Raw genomic sequence first — 21,288 nt, forward strand, 5'->3', positions numbered from 1 at the left:
GGATTTCTAGGCCATTCTTTTGCAAGGCTACATTAGGTTATTGAAACATATATATTTCTGTAGTATAGAAATATAGGTGGGGGTGGTGGATAGATAGACCACCAGGCCTGGAGTCAGGAAGACCTGAGGTCAAATCTGGTCTCAGACATTTATTAGCTATGTGACTCAGGGCAAATCACTTAACCCTGTTTGCCTCAGGTTCTTCATTTGTAAAGTGAGCTGGAGAAGGAAATGGCAAACCACTCCGGTACCTTTGCCAAGAAAGCCCCAAAGGGGATCACAAAGAGTTGGATATGACTGAAATGAATGAACAATAAAAACTCAGTGTAGAAATAGATGTGAGTAGCACAATGGCACCTCCATATAGGATGATCTATACAACCTCATCATCTACAGGGAATTCCTCTTCTCTTTGAACTATCTATATGAGATATCCTTAATGACAGTGATAAGCATCTTTGGTAAACAGATTTCCTTGTTTTCTGTCTTACTTGGAGGATTACTGAAAAAAATTATGCTTATAGTTTCATCCATCAGAGAATCTTGAATCATCTTAACACATACATGGAGATACCTCATCAGAAAAAGAACTTTAAATCTAAATTTTGCTTTGTTAAATGCTTTTAAAAAATTTTTTGGGTAATCAATAAACACAACAACATCTTATATACTTTATATCCTCTCAGTCAATCTTGCAAATATGAAGTCATGACCTGCTGCACTAAATCATCTGCAAAACCTGCCTTTTACTTTCTCATATTTTCATCAAGGATACCCTTGTATCAAGTCAACAAGTACTTATTAAGAGCCTACTATGTGCCAAGTACAGCACTAGGTGCTGGGGGGGTACAAAGAAAGGCATAAATGAGTCCCTGTTTTTGTGCTCACAGTCTGATGGGGAAGAAAACACACAAATAGTCACATACAAACGGGATATACAGAGGATAAATTGGAGATAATCTCAGAGGGAAGGCACTAAGGTTAAGGAGAACTGGTAATGATTTCTTGTAGAAGGTGTGATTTTATCTGAGACTTGAAGGAAGACATCTCTACCAGAAGGTAGAGATGAGGAGGGAGAGAATTCTAGGCATGAAGTAGAACCAGTGAGGCACAGCCAGAAGGAGGCAGAGTATGTGGAGAGGAGAAAGTTGTAAGAAGACTGAGGGACTGAGAAAGGTTTAAGATGAAAGTTATTTTGTTGCCTATGGAAGAGTACATAAATGTTAAAAAGATTCTATAGAGATGAGAAAGAAGGAATGTGGGTCAGTAATTGCTGATGCTTTTTAAGTCAACTTTTGCGGATGATACTAAGTTCTCTGTTCTTTTCTATTTTTGACATCTTTCTTTGAGATTTCTTGGAAGACAATCATAATTTTAAATTGTCCGGTCTCCAGAACATACACTGTCAGGTTCAATTACTGAGGTTAATGGTACTTAAATAGAAAAATAGAGTTTGCCACATAGATTGAGGGTGTGGAGGCAAAGAACATGAAAGAATTTTTCCGCATTCCTCTCCTTTAAACCAGCTGGACAGATTCATTGATTTCACAAAGGCAAACAGATGGAGAGGTGGGGAAATAGGGAAACAGATTTTAGACTACAAATTCCTAGAGCCCTGTGGCCTCTGAAACTCTTCTCTGTACTAGTTTGCTGCTGTGATGATTTTTTTCTAACTAGGTCAACTATGGGAGGGTGTGAAGGGAGCAAGCATTTATTAAGTTCCTATTATGTGCCAGGCACTGTGCTATAAGCACTTTATAAATATTATCTTATGTGACCCTCATAACAACTCAGGGAGTTGTTTTCCTATATGGATGGGTAGGTGGCTCCTCCTCGCCCCAAGCCGTTTTGGAGATTTATTCCTTGAATCAATAGGCCACTCTCCTAAGTGCTGTTTTTATCCCATTTTAAAATTGAGGAAACTGAGACAGACCAAGGCTAAGTGACTTGCCCAGGGTCACATAGTTTATAAGTGTTTGAGGCTGCATTTGGACTCAGGCATTCCTCACTCTGAGATCAACTGTGTCTACTGTGCTGCCTTGTTGCATCTATGAGTAATTTTGTCTTCTTCCTCCCTTCTATCTGGAAAGGAAACAAGTTAGAATGATCTTTTCAGTCCCAAAGAAGGCTGGAAACAATCCACAACCGTAAAGTGTACTCTGCATATAGAACCCTATGACAGATAAGTATATGTGGAGGGGAGGCATCCAAAGATAGTTTCAGCTCTCCCTGATGCAAAAAAAGATGCAATAATACTTAAATAAATAATACCGCATAATTCAATTCACCATATTAAGTGCCTACTATATGCCAGACCTTGAGCTTGCATATAATTGTACAATAACAGTCATGCACAATAGAATATAATAAGAGCAGGAGAGCAAAGGAAAGATAATTTCAGACTGGGGAATTAAGTAGGGGGTGACTTCCGAATTAGTCGTTGAAGGTTGACCAGGATTTCCAAAGGTACAAGTAAAGAGAGGGGGCATTCTGGACTTAGGGAATGAGCCACAACAAAGGTAGATAATCCTCGGAGGAGACCCCTCTTGAGGGGTGCAGGCAGGATGAAGGGGTGTGCTGGGAGGGCAGATGCTACAAATTAGGGCTTGATTTATTGTTTTGTGCATATTAATCTTAATGGTGGGTCCTGCATACATTTCATTTTCCAGAGACTTAGTTGTTCAACATGTCTCTTCCCTTTCACAGCAAACTTGGGTTCCCAAGATTAAAAATCTAGGGAGGATGCCAAAGTGCTAGTGTTGAATATTCATGAATAGCCAGTGTCAGGGAAAAGGACAAATTGGGTTAAGATCTGACTCTCAGGGAGTTGTAGCTGTCTGGCTGAAGCTGTATGGGGTTACAGTCACTTAATAACCTAGGGTGGCTTTACTGACCTAAGAGCTTGTAAATTGGAAAAATGCCGAGGGATCAGGAGCAGGCAGGGGACAGGCTGAAGAGAAGGTAGCCTTAAAAAAAATGAATCAGACCACTGAAAATGGTTCTCTCTCAAATCAAAATGAATGGCTTTTCTGGAAGCTCTTTGTCTGCATGACCCTGCAGAAGCCCCAGGATCACAGTCCTAGGAACCAGTGCTGAAAAAAGAAGGGTGGGGCTGAAGCTTGGCTTCTCTCACTGAGCATGTCAGCCAGATAGGGTTGCTGGAAGATTGAGCCCCTCCCCTCCCCTCCTTCCCTCCATCCCTCCCTTCCTCCCTCCTTCCCTCCCATCTGAACTAATTCCCTTCACATTCTCATTCAGCTGCCTCCAGCTTTTCACAGAGAACAATTGCTAACCAGGAGGCCCCGGCCCCTGCATTTTGGTTTCTTTCAAGTGACAAGAGATCTAGGCTTGTTCCTAGTCAAAGCCTGATCGGAACATGGGTTGAGGGGTGGGGAGGAAAGATCAAAGCCAGGAGAAGGAATGAAGGGAGATTGAATTGAACTGGGAATGACCACCCTCTAACCATTTTCTTATTCTCCCACCCCCACTCCCTGTTGGCTGCCCCCCAGCAGGAAGCTTTCCTACTGATTAGGATTCTGGCTCCCATTGGAGAGCGGCCTCTTGATTCAGGGGATAAATCTCCAAAACGACTTGCGGCCAGGAGGAGGCAGGTTTATAAAGCAGGCTAGCTGCAGTGTCTGTAGCAGTGATTGCTAGCCCAAGCACTGAAGCTAAATTCTCAGGCTGTGAGATGACCACTCCTGAGCCTTGTCCAATGCTGAGGCACAGAGGGACAAGCTGTATGGTAGGAAAAGAAGTAACATAATAGAAATCAGAGCAAACAAGCCAGAGGTGATTGGTGGATGCATGGCCTGGCCCTTTTAGGATGGACCAGGGTGTCAGCCCTCCTCTGTCTTGTTTTCTAGACAATTTATTTATGCTCTGTTGTAGCTTTAAACCTGGACTGGTCTGGAAACTCTAAGGATTTCAGTCTCTTCCATTTTGCCTGCATTTTAAAATCCCCTTCCACTATGGGCAAGAATAAACTTTCAGTTGGGTATTGTAACAATACAAATGACCAAGAAACTCCTCTTGAAGCCTTGGAGCAGCCTAAGAATAAATACCTTTTAAGTCCAGTCCAGACACATGGAGAGCTCCCTAGTTTCTCAGTTGTGAGTCACAGATGTCAACTTCAGATCTATGGGCCTGAATTGTAAATCTGCTTGACATGATAAAGCACTTCCTTGGCTGTGGCTGAAGACCTGCTTGAAAGTTTCCTATCCATACCGGTAATAATAAAAATGATAGTTAAGCTTTATATAGCATCGACTAGATGCCAGCACTGTGCTTAGTGTTTTACTTTTATTATTTCATTTAATCCTCATAACAACTGTTATTATCCCCATTTTGCAGATGAGAAAACTGAGGCAAAAAGACTTGCTCAGGGTCACACAGCTGGCAAATGTCTAAGGCTGAATTTGAACTCAGGCTTTCCTGATTCTGTGCCACCCAGAGAGTCTGTTTCTTGGCTTGGCCAGTCCAGGAAAATGTCTTTCCCTGTACTGTATCCCTATTTCCATCTTCAAATGAGTCCATAGTATATGCAGTGTTAACTTAAGGAGCTCTGGGAAGGCCCTCCCCTCCCAGAGACAATTTTCCACTATGACATACTGCCAGAAATATCACCATTTTAGAAGCGTTCTTCACTTTTCAGTCATTGAATCTTCTACTAAAACACAAATAAATGCATATTAGTTCTTGACAATTCACTTGGGGGAGGATAGGTTAGCTGGGAAGCTTGGAAACTCCTTGGATGCCAAGATGGGAGTTAGTACTGAGCCCAAAGAGAAGCTGGGCCATTTTACTAGGGCTGGTCCTGGGGGAAGAGCTGGGGGTTCTCTTTTTATCTTCTCCGGGAGGGAGGATAGAGGAAGGGCCCATTTTGCTTTGCCTTTGGATTCAGAAATAGATGCATTTCTGGGGAAAAAAAGCAAAACTATTTCCGTTTCTCTGGAAGTTGCCACAGGGCTTTAGATTCCTTGAATAAAGAAGGTTGTAGATGTGGAGAGTGACTGGTATCACAACTGCCTGGCTCTGCAGTGGTAGTGCAGGGCCAGACACCCACTAATCTCTGGCAGAGGAGGAACATGTGTTTGATTTGGAAATGGTCAAACATTTCTTCAGAACAGAAGCCACTGGAGTGGGTTGGGTCCCTTCGGGACCTCTGCAGTGAGTTTTTTTGGGGGTAGGGTGGGAATGGGTGGTGGTGGAGCAAAGCAGAGCTCTCCTCTGCAGAGCCAGAACACGTGGAGGATGCACATGAATGAAGCCCTGTCAGCTTCTTGGTGTCTCAGGCTGAGTCAGGCAGAAACAAGTTTCCCTGAAAAGGCAGAAGCAGTTCAGTGATGTGGAAATAAAGCTGATTAACCCTTGGCGTTCCTGCTGTGAGCTGATTCCTTTGCCAGCAAGAAGGTTCATTTGTTTCCTTTGGCTCAGCAAGGATGAAGACACACCTATGCTCAGGATGATGGGTTTATTTATGGAAATATGTTTTACATAATTGCACATACATAACATATCAGATTACTTACCATCTTAGGGAGGTGGGAGGGAACCGAAGGGAATAGAGGAAGGGAGGAAGAAAGAAAATTCGGAACTCAAAATTTTACAAAAAAATGTAGGTTAAAAATTATCTCTATATATAATTGGAAAAAATAAAATACTATTTAAAAGATGACAGGTTTATTGAATAATCAATAATGAGCTTCATTCCTTGGGTTTACACTGGGGGCTAGCTCAACATTGGAAATAAATCCTCTGCAGCTCCTGAGGGTGTACTTTTTACTCTGCAGTCAGGAATGAGCTCAGAGTCCAGCTTAGTGGGACTTTTCCAAAAAGATATTGAGTGGTGCTGACATGCAGGTAACAACTCCAGGTCTCTATTTTTCATGGGTATCACCAGCACCCAGAAGGAGAACAGGAAGCTAAACTCTGGCTGAACTCCTGTTGGGAAGCTAATAGGATTAAAGATTTAGAGCTGGAAGGGAGTGCGGAGGTCACCTAGTCAGTCTAACCCCATCATTTTACTGAAGATGAAACCAACCATGGAGGAGTGGAGTGACCTAATAGAGGGCAGATGGGTATTAAGTGACAGTTGGGCTTTAAACCCAAATCCCCCGACCTCAAATCCAGCTCACTCACAGTACCACCTTTATACAAGAAACTTGGGTTTTTGAATTAATTTTTCCTAGAGAGATTGAAGAGATGATATCACGAATAAAGGTCTTACAGGACATCATTGCCAAATTACTAATATTTTGTAGGGGTAGTTTTATTGTTTTTAGTTTGCCTAGATCTTTACCAGCTTATTTATAGTATAACCCTAGGAGCGGTTTCTTGTTAATTCTCTGGGGCAGCCTCCATTCAGCTGCCAAAGTGATCTTTCTAAAGTACAGATATGACCATCTCACCCCCTATTCGATAAACTCTAGTGTTTTCTTATTATCCCTAGGATCAAATAAAAACTCCTGTGTTTGGTTTGGCTTAACCTGGCCCTTTCTACCATTCCAGTTGCCTTACACCTTACTTCCCTCTCTTCATTCTGAGACCCAATGACACTGGCCTTGTGGTTTCTCAAGGACAATCCCTCTCCAAATTCTGAGCATTTCATACCTGGAACTCTCTTTCTCTCCTTTTCCTCACCTCCTGGCTTCCTTGGCTTTCTTCAGATCTCAGCTAAAGTCCCACCTGCTGCATGAAACTTTTCTAGTCCTTGATTTTAATGCCTTCCTTCTGAAACTACCTCTAATTTATCTTGCACATATCTTCTTTTTACACAATTGTTTGCAAGTTGTATCCCCCACTGGACTGTGAGCATCTTGAGAACAGGAACTGTTTTTGCCTTTCTTTGTGTTCCTAGCATTTAACATAGTGCCTGGCACATAGTAGGTACTTAATAAACACTAGTTGATTGATTAATTGATGGAAAACTTAAGGTCCAAGATGTTTCCTAAAGAGTGTGTTGGAATACTTCAGCACTTCAGAAAATTTGCCCCTTCTGTGAACCAACCCATCGTCTGTGATTCTTGACATTCTAGGTGCTGCTCAGTAGAACTCTGGCTGTCTTGTGTGGTGAAGATATGATTACTTAAAGACACACCAATCACTACCTCTCACTTCTGTTGATTCTTTTCCTTTTTATACCTCTCTCTGTACTCAAAAGCAATCTGGGATATCTCATAGTATCTCAGAGGTTACTAAAATTACAGATATTCTCCTTTTAATTGACTCATGCCCACCTCAGCCTGAGCTGAGTAGAAACTTCCTTTTGGGTTAATTTGTTTTTGTTTCCAAACAATGAGCTTATTGGCTTGTACTAAAATCATTGTAAATGGCTATAAACATTAAGAGTAATTTTAAATAGCATAGGAACACAAACAATCATTTAAGAAAGAGGCTTTCCCTCACTGAGCACCACAGGGGAGGTGGACATTAAATTTCACCCCCACTCCCATCGGTCACAGGGGAGATGGGAAGTGAAGGGTTTGGACTCAGATAAAGGGAAAGTGGGATTTTTCTGAGGCAGTACTCCAGAGGAGCAGGAGGAATACTGGTCCTGTCAAATGACTTCTAGGAGTTTCATCAACCCTAGTGTGTTAATAAATCCACCTATGTTTCTGCTCACCTTTCTGCATGATCTGTTACACACTGGGGTCTTAGCTTCATTTACTTTCTCTGCTTTCAGTTCATTCATCCATCTATTTCCTGAAAACTTGAAAGAAGGATGGGGGATCATCACAACTCTTGGTACTCTTCCCTTTACATCTCTCCACATGACTCCTTTTCGGGAAGGAAGTTCTTTCAGAGTTCAAGGTCCCCTGGAAATTTGAGGAACTCTGGGGAACTCTGGGCAAAGTGCCTGCATGAATATATACATGTACTTCCTTCAACCTACCACTTCATGGAAACGTCCTAGGGGAGAAGTTACACAAGTTTCCTTACTCTTCTATACATAATGAATAAAAATGTAGCTGGCTACAAAAGCTGTCTGATCAGAGAAGGATCAGCGACCTATGGAGCTTCTTGTACCATAGAATGGTTTGCATATGTATATAGAGGGGTGGAATAGGCAGGAGTTATCCTCTGTAATATTTTTATTCTCAAACATATATGTAATATTAATTTACATTTCTCTAACAATTAAAAGTTAACAACAACTCTGTGAGGAAGTGATACTGAGAAAGATTAAATGGTTTATCCTGGATCATAATGAGTATTAGATCCAAAATTTAAACCTGGGTCTTCAGACTCCATGACCAGGGTTCTTACCATGATATTGTTCTGCCTTTCCCTAAACTTACAAGAGGATCTCTCCTGTAGCTGTGGAAACTTAATCAGGGCTAACAGCTTCTTTGACTTTCTGATCTAGTCAAAATACACCTTTTTCTCTCAGTCTTTCACCCAGATTTTGCTCAAGCTGAGTCCAGTGAAATTGTAGACAAGATTCAGAAATTCATTTTCTGGGACCAGGTTCTTTGGTGTTTCTCCTGAAAATTTGCAAAATTTCTTTTACAACTACAATAGCACCTCCTGGTATTTGTATTGAAACGTTTACATATATTCAAGTATCTTGACCCAGAAGGGCAATGGTGGAAAATCAGTTAGTGTCGGGAGCATAATGGGGAAGGAAATGTGGACTTCTTGTTTGTTTCTGTTCTAATCACTGCTCTGGGCCTCTCTTCTGGACAAAGATATTCTTCATGGAACCATGGTGGGCAGTGCTCTCTTATCGCAGTATTCCTGTGTAGGGGAATGCACTATGGGCAAGGGGACTGGCTTTTCTTGACTGATATGTTGTTATTTGGATTTTTCAGAACCCGAGGCAGGAGAGGTGTCCCCCCCTGTAGGAGCTGGTGTCAACAGTAACAGCTGGACCTTTAAATACGGACCTGGCAACCCCAAGCAACCTGGCCCTGGTGAGTTGCCAGACAAATTCATTATTCCTGGATCTCCTGCAATCATCTCCATCCGGCAGGAGCCACCCAACAGCCAAATTGACAAAAGTGACTTCATAACCTTTGGGAAAAAGGAGGAGACCAAGAAGAAAAAGAAAAAGAAGAAGGGCAACAAGACCCAGGAGAAAAAAGAAAAAGGGAACAGCACCACTGACAACAGTGACCAGTGAGGGATCCAATGGAACAAAGCCACTTAGCCAATTTTGTAATAATGGCAAATCTCTCTTATGTAGCAACTCCTGACTCTTTCCTCCTGTCCACACCAGTCCTATCTGTACAGATCTCAGAAATCAGCAGAAAGTTCCCGGTGTCTGTCTAGATCACATATAACAGGTTTTGTCTTAAAAGCTTTACTCAGTCTGATGTTAACTCTTTCTCTCCACTCTGGCTTGTTTTCAGAATCTAAAAAGCAGACCCAAGTTTCCTTTCTCCTCCGCCGCAAAGGAGAGGCCTCCCAGCCCCACCCGTGAGAGGTTGGACTCTTAGCCTTGTGCTCCTGGAATCCTGTCTTGATGGCACTTACAGGGCAGGCTGAAAGGTTCTCAGACTGGGCAGCTGGGCCTGACTTTTGATGTGTGCCTGTGCATGTGGGGGGTGGGGGCGGGCGTGGAGGTATGCGGGTGTGTACGTATGCGTGTACAGAAGTCGACGAGGGAAGGCAAAATTAGGTTACTTAGTGCAAGAGAAGTAGAAATGTGAAGAAACAAAACAAACTAGTAGTTCTGAACTTTTCAGGCCAGGGAGGAAACCTGAGAAAAGAAGTGACTAGATTTTCCAAACTTAGTGTGGGATAGGTATGGAATCTTTAATGACAGGAGGTGGTACCCATTCTCCAGACAAAACTGTATTCTGCCCCCTTGACCTTTAACTTACTTATACAATATTAGGGGTCCTGAAAAAAAATTGGCTATGATGTCTTTTTGAAAACCTTCATTATGCTGGAAAAACAGTTCCTTAGACTCTAAATGGAGGCTGGTCAGATGGATACATTGGAAAGTGAGTGGCTTGGATGATGTTTCCTGTATGTCCTTGTACTCACTCTCTTAAACATTTTTTTGCACACGATGTCTCTGAAAAGGCCAGATCCTTTTCCCATAATACATATGCAAAAGGGAAAGAAAAAAAAACCCAACACCTCACTTTATCTATGCTCTTTGTTATTTGATAGATTTATTTAAAAATGAAAGTATAGATGTAAATGTTGAAAAACAAATATGATTCCCCTTTACCCCCAAAAGAGAATTAAATCTACAGCCATTAGAAACAATCATTGCTGCTACTGAAGTGCTTTAGAGAAATTGCCTGAAACATCTGTATTATATCGGCCAATCACAGCTTTACTCTATCAGGTCACTCTGGGACTGCCTCTTGCATGTATTAGTTACCAAACCCAAGGATCCCCATCCTTTTAAAAAAATGTTTTTTATGTGCACTTTGATTACACAATCTTCTTTGATCAACTGTCCTAAGACTCAGAAATGAAAGATAGTTGTTGTTTTCTCAGACATACAGAACACACTTACAGATCCTGTAATTCTGTGAATTGTCTTGGTGCGCTAGCTTACAATCTCCCCTTTGGTTTTGTTTCCCTTTTTTCTATGACACTCTGAATTGCTGCCCTTACTACTACTCATGATGTAAAATCCAACTACTGTATGTATGCTGTATGCTCTTATAAAAATCCTGAAATATACTTACTCTGTGCTTGTGTATGTGAATGTCAATGCAACTATTACCTAGAGTGGACTTTAAGCTTTATTGTTGAATGTAACCCCATTACATTTCTTTTTTGTACACCTGTGAAAAAAGTGGAATAGTGTTCATTTTTTGAAAAAAAAAACCCACTGTTAATCAGCTTTTGTGTGTATGAAAGACACAGTAAAATATCTTTCTTAAATCGAGATACTGGTGATTCAAAGAATTTTTTTTTTTATGGTCAGCCAAAAGTTCTTCCCTGTCTTTTGCCAGGAGTCCAGCTGTTGAGGGATTGGATGAAACTGCTTTTTAAATGTAAGCTTTCTGGAAAGAATTCAGAAGATAATTCCCTGTGGGTGTGTGAGCACACAACCAAACAGCTTGTGACCTCCATGAATACCGAATTTTTAAGATTCTCTATCATATCCTCTCATAAAGAATAATGTCATTCCAGCTGGAACATTTTAAGTTTGTTGAAATGTGCAAATTAGATGCTTGATCAATTATTTTTGCTCTAGAACTGATTGATTTGAACAAGAAAGAAAGGAATCTGTTGCAAAGCTCTCCATCTCCCATGAAGAATTATTTTCTGTTTATGATTGAGCTTTGATTCTCCCATATTTTGAAGGGTGTGTAAATTCAGCTCTGTAGGTTTGCATGGGGTAAAACAGGTTGCCAGCACATACAAGTCATGGCTACATTCTAGGTTCCGACAACTTTGCCCCACTCGACCCCATGTACTTGACCTTACGTGCCTTCTGAATAATAGGAGAATTGGGCTAATTTGTTAATGATAAGAATGATGATAAATCTGTGCAGCACTTTTTATATTGGGAAAGTGCTTTCCAATCTTTTGTTAGTTACCAGTTATTACAGCTGTAAGGACAAAACAGCATGTGGATTCATTTTTAATTGGTGCTATTGGTATTTCCTATGTTATTGCTAATAAACAGATAATGGTATGTGTGCAAGAAATGGTGGTCTTTTCTAAGAGCAGAGGGAAAAATGAGATAGATGAAACAAGTTTGCCACAGCATACAGCTTTCCAAATCACATACTGGCTAGGTACTATTCTGAGATCTGTATTCAGAGAATAAGCCCACTGGAGTTAAATAAGATATTACAGAGCCAGACTCAGTAGTCATATTTTCTGGAAGAAGGTTCTGAGAGATCTGAGGCCATGAGGTAGTCATTGCTCCAACAGTAATAAAACTCTAAATGACCAGAACTTCAGTAAGCCAGTTTTTTTCCACCAGAGACGCTGTGTTTATCTTGGCCTAGTTACTCTTCTGCAACTCTGTCGGTCCTATTAGGACAACTGGGAACCCAGGTCATACCCCATCCCATCCTCTTCCAGCAATACACGGCACATTCCTTCTCTTTCTCCTTCTCCCCTTTCTTCAAGGCTCGAGCTGGTGGACTCAGAAGCCCTTTGCCAGCTGAGGTTAGAAGTGAATGAGAAAAGGAGGAATGAGTTTCTCTCATTTGTGTAAAATAACATGCATCATTTGCTCCTACCCCAACCTCTGGATGGAAAACTTCAAACCAGTGGAACCTTAACTCCTTGCCCAGGTCTAATATAATTGGCAAGTAGCTAGACATGTGACAAATAACTCAGCTGAACTAGTGACTTTCAAGAAGCTCTAAAATGAGCAGGTTGAAGGGAAGGGAAAGCAGCAGCAGAAGATAACTCCAGAATGATTCATTAATTTATCCAGGGCCCTTCCAGCCATACAGAATCAGATCCCAAATGAAGCTACAACTCTCGACTTCCAATCTCTTTGATACATATACATGATGTGTGGTCCATACGCTACAGGAAGATCATGGTTGTCACATGGCAGAGGGAATGAGGTTCCTCACTGACTGTTCTTAAGAGTACTGGCTGCTGGGTTCTGAGATGCCTAGTTTTTCAGGTGAGATCCTGGCCCTAGGGCAGATGGTGTTGTAATCCATGCTTTTTCTATTTTTAACCCAAATAATAGAAAGACATGGAAAATAAAAACATTAAAACAAGCTTTCAGTTGCAAATGGGTTTTTCAGGTTAACCAAACATCAGATGGAATGGGGGAAATTACATCTCCCCTCAAAGACAACTACTACAGCTTGAAGTTGTCCTGGAAATGTTCAGGAGTTGGAGTTATGTTAGATCATGTTATTTCAGTCTTTCCATGTGCTGACTAATAGAACACATTGATCCTTTGACTCCTCTCAGCACATTTGCAGACTCCTGGCTACTGAAAAGACAAATATCATTCAACATGAAAGAGCCCTCCCACACCCTGCCCATCACTGTCCTATCCTCTTGTACTTAACACCAAGGAATCACATAGACTTTGATACATGAGCCAAACACCCATCCTGTCCTGTGACTGAGAAACACTCTTAACAGGGGTGGGGAATCACAATCAGTTGGGCAAAATGATCTTTTGAAACCCATTTACTAGCTAATGTTGTTCCCTGCTAAAAACTCTGTTAGTATGTGGTAAGATCAAGTCCTGGCATTTTATAGGCACTTCCTGATTTATTTCATTAAATAAAATAAAATTTGCTGCATGGAGTAGCTGAGGGGAGATCCTATTGACATGCACAAAATCAACTGAAAGGCAAACGTGTGTGATTATTCAGTGAATTAGGGGTCATCCAGCTATACAGCCTAACTGTACATTTCAGGAAATATAAATCACTCCCTGCCATTATCCATCCAACACAAGTGAAAAATGATAGACAGCAGACAGCTGATTGAGCAAGTAACATTCATTTGCACCAGGAAGATGTAAAGGGAGGGTGAATCAGCATTTATTATTGAGTGCCTACTACATGCCAGGAACTCTAGTAGGGGCTTTACAAACATCGTCTTGTTTGATCCTCACAACATCCCTGGGAGGTAGGTACTATTATTATCCCAATTTCATGGTTGGGAAAATTGAACTATCTAGTAGTTACATGACTAGCCCAAAGAAACACAACTAGGAAGTCCCTGAGACTGGATTTGAACTCAGGTCTGCTTGACTCCAGACCCAGCACCCACTGTACCATTTAACTGCCTCTAGACCCTGAAAAGTATATCTGAGGTGGCAAAATTGAGCTTTTCTAAGTAAGCTATTTAGTCCCTGAGCATTTAACTGAGAGGCCAAAACTGAGCTCCAGGCTGGCTTAGCTGAAACCCAGAAACAACTTGTGTCCTAGAGGGAAAGCCCCATAATTTCTTCTCAATGGCACTTGTTAAATTTGTGTGAATGCCTCTGCCTTCTCTTCTTCATCGAATCTGAAGAACTCTTCCTCTTTTAAATTATTTAGTTAATAAGATCCTAGATTTAGAGCTGTAAGAAATGTTAGAAGGCCCTCTAATCTTGCCCCTTCATTTTGGGGATACTGATGGCCTGAAAGGCTAAGGGATCTGTCCAAAGACACTGTAACAAGAGGTAGGGCCTCTGACTCCAAATTCAGTGCACTTTCCACGTATTAACAGACAGTTCTAATTTTTATACTCTTTGAAAAGCATGAGAGCAATGGAGTGAGAGAAGGAAACAAAAAGCCAGACTATTTTTAATTTTTCTTTCTAAAGTCAATTTCTAAGTTCTCCATTCACCCTGATAAAGGTTTTTCTTCCTGAAATTACAGGTGAGAGTATGGGAAAGCAGGTAGGCAGTTTTCAATCTTTGATTAATGCTTTCTGAAGCCTCCTTCAGTTGAATATAACCTAGAGCTTTGATAAGAATTAGTTCCTGTTTTTCAAAAGTTTGTGGTGCTCAGGAGGTAAACAACAAGAGTGTTTATCCACCTCCAAGATACAGTGGGGGTAGTTTTTACTGTTTATCAAATAATGAGACTGTGACAGATGGGGATGCATACAGGTTTAAAAAATCTCAATCATAAAACCATCTGGTTAGGAGTTTTAGCAAATTTACTAATTTCATTTATCTGTCTTTGACTGAAGAAACTAAAAACTGAATCTCACCAAAAAAAGACAATTTTCTTCGGTGGAGAAGAGGGAGAGAGACAGGGAAATTTAATTAATGTTGTCAGGCATATGTATTATAGAGAAAATTATGAAGACAATAACAACCATACAAACCAAGTATACTTTGAGATCAGTCAAGTTTGTTGGCTATCAGGGGAAATGTCCAGCTCAATAGATGTATGAAAATGTGTAAAAGAAACCCCCAAATTAATCCCATAAGTCTGATAAACACAATGACTAACCACAATTCCAGAGGACTCAAAACAAAATGTACTACCCACTTCCAGATAGAAAGATGATAGACTCAAAGTACAGATTTAGACATATATTTTTTTGGACATGAGCAATGTGGGGATTTGTTTTGCTTGACTATATATAATAGATTTCATTTCTCTTACTTTCTTGATGGAGTAAGGGGGAAATGCGAGGGAGAGAAGCTGGGGGTAAAAATAAAATAAGAATTTAAAAAATTAATCCTATAAAATGAAAATCAAATTCTTTTAAGTGATCCTAAAAAATAAAGCACACAGTTTTGTTTTTTTTTTTCCTGAAAGTAGGAGGAAAATGGTTTACATTTCTTAGACCTGTTGGACTTAATTTAAGACAAGGTCATTTAAACTTCCTAATTTCTGGTACATAGAGGAAAGGAGAGAAATGGGGCATGGAGAGTTGCTATTTCCTTAGCAGCAACCCAGAAGAGTAGCCTTTCATTCCCCCTTTCCACAAAGAAATTGAGGAGCCTTTATCATACTCATATTGCACCATCCTCCAGAAGAACAAAAACGACAGACAAAAAGCTTCTGTTCCTCTAATCAACCTGAGAGGAAAAAGAATAAGGTCAAAGTCAATGACTCCATAAGGCCCGTGTCTTGAAGCTCCACCTATCACTCCTGGTCAAATGATGTCACAGGCTCCTAGCCATGTTTTTTTTTTTAATTGACCCAAATCTTCCCTATTTACTCAAGATGTCTTGTCTTTTCCATTCCAGATTTTGCCAGCTCTGAAGGTCAGTGGAGATGACATTCCTTTTCTCAAGGATGTGTCAACTTTTAATCAAGGGGGTCCAATAAACAGAAAGTCATCCCCTCCATCTATGACTTATTGGGGACCACTCTTTCCTGAGGCCTATTGTTCTGACTGGAGTGAAAGTTTTTTAAAAAAAGCAACTACATAACAAAAATTCACAAGTTAATATACAATCTTTTCTTTTACTCTTATTCTTATGATGAAATGTTTAAGTCCATAATAAACTTAAATATGGTTAAAAAAAATCCCAACACCTCAAATATTATAGTGTTGCTGCCTATAATATGACAAGGTCATATTATTTAATTCACATTCTCTTGATCCTATCAAATGGTCTTCTAATGAGAAAGTTCACAAATCACTAGTCTCATAGAAACTGGCCTCAAGTACTCTTCTGATTCCTAAAATACTGTTCATGCTGAGAGCAGTTGAAATTGGATGCACTCCCCCATTGACCTTCACCCTTTCTTAGTACAAATTTATTCCTGTGGTCATTCAGGCTTCCAGGTCCATGGGTCAATAACTTTTATCCTTTCTATAGAAAAAAAATGGACATAGGAGTATAGTAAAACACTTGCTCACATGTAGGGACAATTTGTGTCCCATGTGGACACTAGTTATGCATTAGGGACAGTGCTGCTTGCACTAGTTGTGACTTAGTGTTGATGCTATAGGGCTATTACAAACCACCAGGTGGCATTTCAAGCTTAAATCATACCAGCACATTTCAGACTACACTTGTGTGAAAAAGATCTAGCCATCCAAATATCCTTATTTTGTCTGCAAGTTTTTTATTTGATTTCCCAAAATCCCTCTTGGGATAGTTAGGTGGCACAATGAATAGAGTGCTGGGCCTGGAGTCAGGAAGACTCATCTTTCTGTATTCAAATCTATTCTCAGACACTTATTAACTGTGTGACCTTAGGCAAGTCACTTAACCCTATTTGCCTCAGTTCCTCATGTGCAAAATGAACTGGAGAAGGAAATGGCAACTACTATGGACACAACTATAATGACTGAATAACCAAAAAAAGTTCTAATAGCTCTCTTGGTTTATAGTTTGGATATCTGATTTTGTCCCTCTTCAGTATAGCCCCAAAGAATATGACTCACTCTATATGAAAGCTAAATTGAATTTACTACACTGAAATCAAAAGTTAAAATGTAATGATGCAAACAGCCAAGTGTTGGGAATAACTTTTACTGCTTCTGGCAAAATCTGAATTTTCAATCACTCTCTCCCTCATCTTATAGTTTCTATTCCTTACTTTCACTACAGGAAGAGAAGTACCCCAAATTTTCTTTGTGGGTGTGTTGTAGAGGGGTATATGTGGACAGTTGATCAGGAGCTATACTCTGCAAGGAGTCAGTCAGTTGATGTGGGAGACATGTGAGGAATGTTATTTCTTTATTTTTTGCATTTTTTTTGAGTTCTGGCTTTTTAAAGAGCTCTGAGGAGTATGGCCATTCCTTTCTCCAATTAATAGTTCACTGCCTCACCAAGGGGTAACAAAGTGTAAAGGCTTCCCTTTGTTATTCAGTCCAGTCTGACTCTTTGTGACCCATTTGAGGTTTTGAACTTAGGTTTTCCTGACTCCAGTTCCAGTATTATATTCACTGCACCACCTAGGTGTCCTAAACATTTCCTTTAAGACTTTAATACCTCATTCTCTCTGTTAATAGATCCTACTTTGTGTCTTTTCTGGGCTGGGGAAAATTGATTTTGGGTCTCCTGGTCAACTCCCCCACTACAGGTCCTACTAAGTATTCTTGATCCAAGGTCACAGGGAAAAGGGAATCAGCCTCACCACAATACAACTCACCTAGTCTTCTTGCATAGCAAAATTTAAGCTTACTGAGAGAAGAGACTGTCTTCTCTTTTATCTTTGTATCCGTAGTGCCTAATATAGTGTCTGGTATATTGTAGGCCCTCAATAAGTCTATACAAAAATATATAAACAGATATATAAATATAAGATCTTGTGGGGGTGGGGTTAGAGAAAGCATTAGTACAGAGAAGGACTGAAAAAGACTTCATGTCAAAAGGTAACACAATTTGAATTTTGAAAAAAATTATGGAGTGCTTTGCAGATATGGGGGAACAGGCTAAAGAAAGGCATAGAAGTGGAAGATTGAATGTCAAGTAAGACCTGGCTGGACCAGCGAGTGTGTGAAGGGGAGTCATGTGTACTGAGGCTAGAAAGGTAAGTTGTGAAAGGTCTTAAATGTCATCCAGAAGAACTTGTATTTAACCCTAGGGATAAAAATAAGCCACTAGACTTTATTGAGCAGTGGAATTGATGAGGGCTAGAGGCAGGGGGCGGGGAGAAGGGAGAATATGAGACCTCCTGCAAAGACTGGTATACCAGGGGCAGGTTGCCTGGAATGAATTCTTGGACTCAAGCATTCTAGAAGTCAAGGTAAAAATTTGTTATGCTTTTCAGCAGGCAAGAGTTCTTAGGAAACCTGCAACCCTAGAGGCGTACAGATAAAATTTATATAGGATATTCTATAGTAAAACATGTGCCAAATATGCTAACTAGGTGATTCACGGTGGGATTAGGGAGTGGTTAAGGGTGGTTAGTTCTTAAAGGAACATGAACTTTTAGTATCTACTGCACAGGTATTTTACCCAGAATTCACCAGGCAGGGTTACTTGGAGCTGTGGTTTTAGTCCTGAAACAACACTAAATCAACTAATGGTCAGGACTAACTAAGGAATACCAGACTACTCTCATCAATGTCTTGTTGGACAAGATAAATATAAGGGAGCATATGTATGTGTAAGTCTAGGATACATATGATTGGTCAGTGAATAGTAAATGTCATTATGACTCACTACACAGCCAATTCAATCGGTACACAGCTGGTCCAGACTAATAAATTCAATAGGTGTAGCTGGTTACTGTAGCAGGAAGGAAGATAATAGTTGTTGCTGGGGCAGGCTGTATCCTTGGGCTAGGGAGAAACTGCCTTGGATTATGTTTTGAGGCTAGGGAGAAATGATTTGTAAAGAGAAATGTGATTTTAGAATTGGGGTCCAAACACAGGCACTCAAGCACCTCATCAGAGTGACATAGTCAGACTTATGCTTTAGGAAAATCACTTTTACAGTTGTGTGAGGGATGATTTGTGGAGGGGAAAGATGTAAGGCAGGGAGAAAATTAGGAGGTGATTGTGATAATACAGGTAATCACTGATTCCAGCTATTGGTCAGAAGCCAGTTGAAGTTTGCCATAGGAGAATTCACCTGATTGCTCTGGAACACCCTCTGATCTGCCCATGAATGTTTCCTCTTTCATATATCTTCCCATTATATCTCCACCATGAGCCTAACTACCACCAAGCACTGTAGCTATCCCCCTTTAAAAATCCAGCCAAGCATAACTAAGGCAAGCCTGACATTTGTCTCCTGGAGGGTACTCAGTCTCTGATTTTAATCTCTCTTCCTCATATACAGTTCTAGAAAATAAAGGGGGAAAACTGTGAACCCAGAGTAGCTGAGGGCTATTTCTCAGGGGTTATAATATGTTAAAATTGATTATCTGAAATAAAAGGAAACTGAGGATAAAGTTACTAAGCCATCTATGATTTAATCTGCAAAGCTAGCATTTGCATATTAAACCAGGTCACCTGACTCCTCAGATGTCAGAGACAAGGAGTGATTTATGGAGATGATTTTTACAACAAAAAAGAGAAATTGGAAAAATTATAGAAGTTTGTTTTGACTGGAATTTTACTGGACAAGGCAGGTCATTTGACTAGCTAGCTTCTCTCAGACCTTCTTAATCCTATGCCAGATGTCCTTTCCTCCAGGTGTTATCTTTTGTAACCAGAAGGTACACTAGGAAAGAGGAACTTGTGGTCAGTGATTAGCAGTTACCTCCATCTTACTTAGCAGAATCCATGACTCAACTTAGACTCTAGCTCAAACAAAAAGAAGAGGGGGCTTAATGTAACCTCTGGCTGACCTTTCATCAACTACTAAAAATGGGAAATTGGCCTTTGGTCAACCCTATTTTCCGTTTAGCCTTTGGTAAATCCCCCTTTTTGCTAGAAAGAGGGACTTAGTCTTTTGAAAAATATTTTAATCTTATGATTACTTTACTCTTCTAAACTATCTACTACTAGATGGTAAAGTCTTCTCAATCTATTCACCAAATCCATATATAGAGACTATTTATGTTAGTCTGGCTAAGTTTAGGGCTAGCTCTTCCTATAGAAGGTAGCCTTATCCTATAATCATACTAAAAATAAATCAAAGTAATCAAAAAGAGCTGGTTTCTTTTTCAAATAGGATCAAGTATTTAAAGCTTGGAAGGATCAGTTGGTTCAATCTGTCTCATTTTATAGATAAGGAATCTTGGGGCTCATAGAGAACAAGTCACTTTCCCAGTGCCATTCAGGTAGTAAACACTAAAACTTGGATTTGACTTTGATTCAAAAACTAGCATCCTCTCCAATGCATGAGGGCTATAGATGAAATGCTGATCCTTCCCCAGTGACTACACAGCCATCTCCTTGCATACTGGGAGGCCCCTTGGGTGACAATGGTTTCCAGGAATTGGCAGCTTTGAGTCTCAAATTATTAATGTTCTTGCTGTAGCTAGAGTTAGCTAGTTGTGGTGTGTGGAAAGTATACTTTATGGACCAGAGATAAGAGCAAAATTGAAAAGTTGACTACTTTCTATCACTAAGATCAAATATACAATGGCCTAATCAGTAACTATGGACATTTTGAAATATCCTAATATTTTAAAGGAAATTAAAAGTAGGTCTCGCCTGCTATCAGTGTTGAACATCACAAATAGACCCTCACATATTGATTCACTGTAATAAGACTCTAGTTTTTGTTCACTGAATCTCTGCAGTTTCAATTTGGTAGCAAATAACAGAGTATTCTTCTCTGTCATAGTGGCCATTTTTAACTGATCAGAAGACAGATAGCAGGCTAGGGGCAAAAAAAAAAGTCATACTCTTAGCTGACATTTTGTTTTGGAAAATCACCAAGACTGTAACTTTTTCCATCCTCTTCTTTTGGTAAAACAAATCAAGCCAGGGTTCTCACACATCAAATTTTCAGAAACACCATCTGGATTAGGAAATTTGGTGTCTAGATTTTTCTTGCAGTGATGTACTTTCGTGTATAGGAGAGTTGCTCAGTCAGATATAGATAGATGTAGAACAATGCTATTTTCTCACATGAATACTGGGCAAAGAAAAACACATTCCCTTTCCTTCAATTCTAGGCCTTAGTTATGGGTCAAGAAATATAATCTGTTCCTTCTCTCTACTAGGAATAGGCAGGTAGGCACAATTCTCTAAGTGAGATCCCTGGATTAATATCTTAATTAATATCTTAAAACTATACCACTATACCACTTCTGTCAGTGGCACCATCTCCAAGACTCTCATGTTTAAAACTCTGGGGTTATCTTTGACTCTATCTATCCCTCATCTCTCAGGTCCAATCAGTTATCAGGTCCTTTGGGTCGAATATTCCAGAGGATCCATGATCTGTATTTTTATTAACAGTCTGGATTTTCTCTCCTCTTAACTATACTTTGGCCATATCATTCTCATCTGTCTCCACCTTTTTGTTCTCATAGCTACCACCTTAGTTCTCTGGGACTGTTTCAATATCTGCGT

At 40.1% G+C, this 21,288-nt stretch overlaps 1 protein-coding gene across 6 annotated transcripts in view; it reads left to right on the forward strand.

The window, feature by feature from the left end:
* LOC140518404 (protocadherin alpha-8-like) overlaps window positions 1-11,611 on the forward strand; it is a 184,215-nt gene extending 172,604 nt beyond the window's left edge. For 5 of the 6 annotated variants that reach the window (XM_072630543.1, XM_072630545.1, XM_072630547.1 and 2 more), the window contains exon 4: window positions 8,814-11,611. In XM_072630543.1, coding sequence (XP_072486644.1) covers window positions 8,814-9,124 — 311 coding nt within the window. In that variant the 3' untranslated portion in view covers window positions 9,125-11,611. The remainder of the gene's footprint in view (window positions 1-8,813) is intronic. The other variant, XM_072630548.1, reaches the window with a different exon arrangement.
* The last annotated feature ends 9,677 nt before the right edge of the window (window positions 11,612-21,288 follow it).

This window comes from Notamacropus eugenii, chromosome 1 (assembly GCF_028372415.1).
Source record: "Notamacropus eugenii isolate mMacEug1 chromosome 1, mMacEug1.pri_v2, whole genome shotgun sequence".
NCBI classification, from domain to species: Eukaryota; Metazoa; Chordata; class Mammalia; order Diprotodontia; family Macropodidae; genus Notamacropus; species Notamacropus eugenii.